Here is an 8,073-nt window from a genome sequence, read left to right as displayed (position 1 = left end):
AGATGCACCTGCAGTCTAAACAGAAACCGCTGCGTCTAAATATAAATCCACTTTATGAAAGCCTAAACACATCATCCTTATACCTGGCGTTGTTGCCAAACAACAAGAAAATGACGAGAAGACAGAAAGCTGTCGATGGTCAAGGTCATTGTATCAAAACAGATTCCGAATGTTTTCCGCTGGTCTTGGTACTTTTCCATTCGACGAAAAGACGCCCCCAAGTCGCCTCTTCACGTCCCTGCGTGCTTTTTTTCTGCTACGTAGCTGCCGCACAATGTTGCTACACCGATATTGAAACCACTTCAGAATTGACCATAGCAGAAAGCAGTCAGGCCTTCGATTCCCTCTCCGAGGCCGGATGGTAAAATCCAACCTCCAGCGGATACTAAACAGTCATTGCTTTGCTCGCGAAAAAGAAGGAAAACAACAGTTTCTCACCACAATGGATGCTTTAAGTAACGACAGTAGTATTTGTGACATGATTGGCAAGTAAGTAAACCTGGAGAAAAAAAAGCTGTGGGGGAGGGTAGCCAACTAGCTGGTAGCCAGTTAGCTAGTAACTTAGCAGTTAGCTTCTTATAGCATAACGTGAAGTCCAGATTTCAATTAAGTGCCTATTAATATGCTAATAACAGTATTTCCACGCTGAAGTATTGTAATATGGCCATTTATTTTGGTATATTAGGAGTAATATATCACATTGTTTTTTTTCAGCGATACACGAATCGACTACGTCACAACTAACTGTAACGATAACTGCCTAGAAGCTAGCTTGGTAGCTCAAATGCGAAATTATTAGCGAACTTTTCCCCTAACAAGTTCGGTTCCTAGTGTCTTAATGACCTGATACATTTCCATAGTACATAGTACGTGTTCTGCTTTTCCAAACAAGCATATATTTTGCAGCTCATATTTGAATGTTAATTTATCTTACGTCAGAAAAGAATAGATAACCTTAACGTTACGATAAACAAGAATGTTATGCTATCTGAGTTAGCTATCCGCAAGCGAGCAACCTGAAGCGCTGCGTGGGTAATTTAAAGGCCCCGTTTACAACTGACACCTAATAACGTTAGTAATCTAGTTGTGAGGAGTTGCAACTCTTTAACTACAGACGGTCAGTATAATATCTGATCAAATGACTTTTGGCAGACATTTGATTTCATTAAGTTGCTTTGTTATTAGCATTATTTGCTCATGACAAATTGTAATATGTTCGCATGGTCGAGAGTATTAGCAGGCAGGCTAGAGTTGTCGTTTATGTTAGCATAACACTTGAGGCCTTTTCCTGATAATACAAGGTTTAACTCTTGCCACAGTAGCAAGATCCCAGTTACACATAACCATCATGTCATAGTCATTGAAGATCATTCAGCCAACATTGGCAGCTAGGTTAACCAGTTAGGTTAGTTTTACATTTGAGATTCGCTGGATATTCGATTTTTGAAATTTCCGTGCATGTGGACACGTCAAAGTATTTTGTCTTAATTACATAAATGAGGACATGGACAGTGCGCTATGGGTTGATATAAACAACAGCAACAATATTGCTGACTTTCCACAAGGCATGTCTAGAAGAATCTAAAATCTAAGATTTTTTCCGTTAAAATCCACAAAAAGCGTATTCCTGCTGTAGTAGCTCTAGTGTACAGTGTGACAGGTTGGGATTTTCTTGAAATGTCAAATTTTATGGAAACAGGAGTAAATTGTTTCAGAAACAATTGACTCATTTTAGTGGCTGTAGCAGCTACCAGTTACAGCGTGCCAATTACCACAGATGAGATTTTCCTACGAAATTGATTGTACATGGAAACAGAAAAATATTCACTAAAATGTAAGAAAATGACCTTTTCTGACTTTGAAGGCTATACTACAGATGAGAGTTGTTGAGAAGTCACATTTTATAGAAACAGGAATTTGGATTACTTTTTTTCAGTAAAATGCAGCAAATTACTATTTCTCATTCTGAAACCTGCAGTAGTTCCCAATCAGTGTGCCATTTACTGGCAAGGTTTTGCTAAGAAATCGATGTGTCAAGTGAATTATTTCAGACTTCTACCAAAAATCATCAAACTTACCATTTCTTATTCTAAAGGTTGTAGTATTTCCTATTTACAGTGTGTCGCATAATACACATTGTGTTGTAAATCAAATTTAGCTGAAATGAGGGCGTTATCAGTCTGTGGAAATCAACAAAATTACCTTTTTCTTATTCCATCGGCTCAAGTATTTCCCATTAACAGTGTTAATATTTAGTTTAATTTAAATTATACAGGTGTACGTTATTTAAAAAAACATTCACTTAAAATTATAAAATTATATATTTTTCTGATTGTAGAAATGGTTGTTGCTGTTTACAAATAGGCTAATTTTTAATCTCCCTTGTACACGAGATACTCTAGTATACATTTTTATAATAATTAACTCCTGTTGCTATATATTCTGATATTTCAACACAATCTCACCTGTAGCAAGTGACCCATTTTACTACAGTCATCAGAATGAGAAATGGTCGTTTATTGTGTTTTTAGTTCCTATTTTTCTGAAATGAAGCACTCTTAGTTCCATATACTTTGACTTTTCCAAAAATGTCACTATAATTAGGAACTACTACAGCCATCAGAATGAGAAAATATCACTGTTAAATTTGAGTGAATATTATTCTAAACTAATCCACTCTTGTTTCCATGTATGTCATTGTTTTGTCAGTCACCTGTAGTAAGTGACGCACTGTAGATTGGGATCTACTACAGGCCTCATAATGAGAATGTTTAGTGTATTTTTAGTGAATATTTTTCTGAAATAATGCACTCCTGTTCCCATATAATTTGACATTTTAACAAATTCTAACCGACAGTGACGCACTGTAATTAGGAACTAGCAGAAGTGTGGACTCATCACATTACTCTGACTAAAGTCAGAATCGAGTCAACATTTTTATGTTGACTAAATAAAAAAATGACATGCTACTATTTGACTTGTAATGACTTGACACAGGTAAAAAAAAAAATCCATTTATTTATCTAGTGTGCAGCTATTTCCTGATAATCTTGCCCACATGGGACTTGAGCAAAGCCTTCAATGAACTCCTTGTGGTATTGCATCCGGTTTCAAAGACCAAAGAAACAGGAAACGGATGGCAATATGTAAAACATACAAGACCAAAATGAAGTTAAGTGTTACTAAACCATAAACAAAACAGCGCTTGCGTAACGCTTTCACACCACTCTCGCTCACCACGGTTTCGTAATATAGCTTTTTAATGTGTTTTTGTGCATGTTATTTCCAGTGCATATATTTGAGCCAATTGTTTTAGTTTTTAATGAATGATTTATGCTACAACAGGTAGGCTAAATAATTCGTAAAGGCGCAGCTGAATCCCAGAGCATAGAGAATGACCTCCATGAATAACTCAGTTCATATGCTTAACTTTGGCTGAGAAGCGTTGTTTTTTTTTGTCTTGGTAAACGTGGGTAAATATTCCATCAGGGACTGACATAAGGCATCACAGCTCATGAACTTGGAAGTGCAGTGACTGTTAAGATACCTTTTCACCCATGTTCAATATTTTGGTGTAGAATGGTTTAGATTTCACCTCTGATGCTGAGGAAAGTGAAATTGTAGAGAGCAGAAGTCCAGACAGTCTTTAAGGCAAATGATCTTGTGTGTGATGTGAAATGAACTTGAACAACATTCGACAGCTCTTTGTACAATTTCATCCTATTGATGTTGCACCCTTTAATTTTTCTGCCTTTCCTCTTTAGCCTGTCCCTGCACTGTAGTAGTACCCACGGTCCAGTGCCTCTGTGGTGTTCCTGATGCCCCTCACCCACCCCTGAAGATCCCAGGTGGGCGAGGGAATGGTCAACGGGATCACACTCTTGCAGCTCGAACTTTGTATACAGTAAGCGTATGCACACACTTCACACCTCATCTCATCTCTCCCCATTAGCCAATCTATGTCGGGCACATGATCCATACACTTTTCAAATGCATTTCAACCGTAGTGTGTCAGTAGCTTCAGTCTGATTGGAAGTTTGTATACATACACATACAATGCATCTTAACAATTACATTTCAGATCTAAAATTGTGGGGTGAAAACCAACACACACACACACACACACACAACTGAACTTGACAGAGTTGACAACTAGACAGTGCAGTATTAAATTATATATACAACACATTTTCATTCCCACTCATGGCATGCGCCTTTAGCCTCCGCTATCTGGCTCAAACGTTTTGGTTACTTCTTACAAGGTATGGGGTATGGACAAACCTGGTGATGTACTGCTTTTAATTTGCTTGGAGTGTGGAATATGAAATAATTTAGCTCACTAGCCAGAGCTACATATAGCACCTTAACTTTTCGGCCTGTGTTCAAAGGCTTGAGAGAAAAAAAAAAGAGTGCACATAAACCTTATTTTAGGTTTTTATTGTTTCTTTTGCTGTTCTTTGCCAACCAAAATGTCCCATCCTCTTGCTTTTGCAGGACAGGAAGTTGACAGTGACTGAGGAGGTGGGAGGGGGTGGCCGCCCCACTATACTCCACTTCCAGAGCCGCCCCACTGTTTCACGGGTCGTCCACTGGGAGGCAGTGCTGAGTGAGGAGGGCCTGTATGTGGAGATCCCACACGACTTGCTGCTGGAGGGCAGCAAGGAGAGGTGAGGGCAAATTAACACAGAGCAGTCATCTAGGGGTCGCAAACACAGAGCAGTCATCTAGGGGTCATTAACACAGAGCAGTCATCTAGGGGTCATTAACACAGAGCAGTCATCTAGGGGTCATTAACACAGAGCAGTCATCTAGGGGTCATTAACACAGAGCAGTCATCTAGGGGTCGCAAACACAGAGCAGTCATCTAGGGGTCATTAACACAGAGCAGTCATCTAGGGGTCATTAACACAGAGCAGTCATCTAGGGGTCGTAACTCAACTCTGATTAGTCTTTGCAACTTAATTAAATGAGTTTCATACTGAAATCAGGAATTTGAAAGTCTTCCACATTAGTTTTTTTTTTGTTGGTTAACAAGCTCTAACTGCAAAGCACTACACTCTTGTCTGTTAAACTGTGTGTGTAATTGCCTGAATTTCCCTCCAGTTTTATCTCTCTTCTGGAGTTTGCTGAAGAACATCTTAAAGTTGTCAGCGTGTTTGTCTGCTTTTACAAGAACAGAGAAGATTGTGGTATGTAGTTCACACATGACATTTACATCTTATTACATCTAATACATCATTTTTCTGAACCTTTGGTCACTAAATATTTTCTCATCTGTGTGTTGGTAGCTAAATTAGTGCGCACATTCAGCTTCCTGGGCTTTGAGATTGTGAAACCAGGCCAGGCCCTTGTCCCACCTCGACCTGATGTTTTCTTCATGGCGTACAACTTTGACAGGGATTCTTCTGATGAAGATTAGTTCCGACCTACACCCCCCCCCCCCCCACACCCCCACCCCTTCTTCTCGCTATCTTTCCCCACTACTTCTCCCTCTGTGATCCCAGTTCTGCCTTGCTCATTTGTTACACTGAAGAAAGTAGTTTTAGATGTGTTCTCTGTAGCGTGACCGATTCTGTTCTCTTTGATCCTGTCATCTATATCTTTCCTGCTCCCTTTCGATCTCTTGTGTGTTGAATGGTTGTATGCTTATTATTTAGACTCATTGGTATTACAGAACAAAAGAGGGAAGCTCTTGAAAGGGACTTAATGAGCATATTGCAATTCTTAAAATATCAACAAAAAAAAATGTTTGTTTTTGTTTTGTCATTTTATTGTGAAAATACTCTTGAATGTACAAACAGGTCATTCAGTTTACATTTGGGTACATCAGTGCTATCATTTGATTGGCTTACAAGAGGAAACGACATGTTTCCCTTTTCATGTAATGATGCATGCTAAGACCTAAGGATGCAAAATGGTTGTCTTATCTTGACAACAGAAGTGTGTGGTACGTATCTGCTGGATGTTAGCCCTAAAGACAATGGGAGTGAAGTGTAAAAGGTTCATTGATCATGTAATCTGGAAAACCTTAGAAACAGATGAACATACGAGATGCTGATGGGTGAATTGGTACAAAGCTTGATAGAACATCCAAAGTGCTTTTGCCTCTTTATTGTGTATATCAGATATTTCCTTTAGCAGTATTTCCATGCTGTTTTTACTGGTCTTATTTCTTGACTTTTTCTGATAGTTTTGGAGGATGATGTATACCTGCATAGTGGTACCTGATGTGCTTCTGTAATAAAAAAAATATTTAGGAAATACTTTTGACTTTGTCTTTCAACTCCCTCTTCAGAGAATATGGGTACTTCTAGTGTAAAACCCTGAAGGCTGGCTGCAGTACCATGTGTAGCTCCGCCCACCCCTATGTGTTCGGATGATGAAGCCTATTTTCCATGTCACTTTTCCCGTCTAAATTGTCTTTCCATCTACAGTGTCTAATTTAGTTTTACCTATGCCGATCTCTGCACATTTAAACATTTCCCCCAGAAATAAGCTGTTAAAACATGATTCCATTATATAGTAAGGAGGTGTGGATACATTTGTGATCGGCAGTCTTCGCTGGAAGAGAGCAGCTGTAGTACCTGAATTGCGCCTGTTCTTGTTAATTACGTGGAGTAGCTGAGTGAGTAGTCATGGTAACCTCCCAGCTACGATGAATATGTGAAGTAGCCAAAGACCCAGAGACCCTGATGTGCTATTCATATTTTAGCCTTTGAGCCTATATAAAGAAATATGAGAACAGGAGGAAGTCAATCAGGGACAAGGATTGCAGTAAAACCTGGATCTGATACAGCAGTTACTGCCATACCTGGGCCCTGGCAGTATACAGAATATTAATAAAAATAAAAATCCAGATTATTTATTAGGAACTCAATTGAACCTTCAAATAACTATGGATATTTAGGCTTATAAATCAACTCGAACAGAAAGTTTAGTTTTGCAGTGAATGTTCTGAGAGAACGAGCACGCAAAGGCTTTCTATGCCATGAAACCGGTCAAACTCTGGTCAAACAAAATCTGAATCTGGCTGAAACATGTCTTATCAGTAATCGAGCCAATTGTCCTTTATGGCAGTGAGGTGTGGGGTCCACTTACAAATCAAGAATTCAACAAATGGAAAAAAACATCTAATTGAGACCCTGCATGCAGAGTTCTATAAAAGCATCTTGAAAGTATATAGATGTGCAAAAAACAATGTATGCAGGGCCAATATCCATTGATTATGAAAATACAGAAAAGGGCAATGACATTCTTGAAACACAGTGACCCCCTCATCATTATGAAGTCCTGCAATACCAAAGAAGCTTATTCTGAGCCTGAACTCTTCAGCCACAACGGTTGGTAGGCACAGACAAACTTGGCTGCCCAAGGAAAAACAGACTGTGCCCCCACTGCGAGCAAGGAACAGTAGAGGCAGCTGCACTTCCTGACACAGTGCAAAATATGAGGACATTAGGAGAAACTATTTCATAAAGATTGGTGATGTCCTCCCTGAGTTTCTTCTAGCAAGCAATGAGGAGAGGCTTTCATACCTCATTGGAGTTATGTCCATGCCAATAAAGCTTCTTTTTAATTTGAATATGAGGGAGAAAGAGACTTGTTATGGTTACCCTTCATACACTTTTATGTGGCTTGAAACAGCATGGTGTGCTTTTGTCCACTTCCTAAGTGTGCCTATTACCTTTTTTATTTTCAGAAAGCATCATAAGGAAGGACGTGCAGGTTAATCTTACCTATGAGTTGCTAGCATATGTAACATTACACTTACCAGACAAATAGGATAGCCACAAACCCAGTGCTGCTGTTACTGCTGCAAGTTCAATGAAGACGGTCTACCACACGCTCCCCCTGTTTACATTTACATTTAGTCATTTAGCAGACGCTTTTGTCCAAAGCGACGTACAAGGGAGAGAATAGTCAAGCTACGAGCAATAGAACCTGGTGTAACAATACATAAATACTACTTTACATAAGAAATATAACAAAATGAAGTAAAAAGAAGTGCAGAAATGTAACTGCTGTAATTGCAAGTTACGCACTAGTCGAAGTGCCAGTTATTGGGAGGGGACG

General features: G+C 39.1%; 1 protein-coding gene across 1 annotated transcript; it reads left to right on the top strand.

Moving 5' to 3' along the window:
* The first annotated feature begins 218 nt into the window (after positions 1-218).
* On the top strand, positions 219-6,263 carry oaz1b (ornithine decarboxylase antizyme 1b). The gene is given in 6 exon segments (XM_012830021.3): positions 219-489; positions 3,765-3,816; positions 3,818-3,904; positions 4,495-4,667; positions 5,104-5,189; positions 5,289-6,263. Coding segments are annotated over 6 exon segments (660 nt in total). The 5' UTR covers positions 219-358; the 3' UTR covers positions 5,420-6,263.
* Positions 6,264-8,073: the final 1,810 nt, after the last annotated feature.

The sequence above is a fragment of the Clupea harengus genome, chromosome 12 (genome assembly GCF_900700415.2).
Source record: "Clupea harengus chromosome 12, Ch_v2.0.2, whole genome shotgun sequence".
Classification (NCBI taxonomy): Eukaryota; Metazoa; Chordata; class Actinopteri; order Clupeiformes; family Clupeidae; genus Clupea; species Clupea harengus.
The sequence above is the reverse complement of the archived record's forward strand: the minus strand, read 5'-3'. Positions and strand labels throughout refer to the sequence as shown.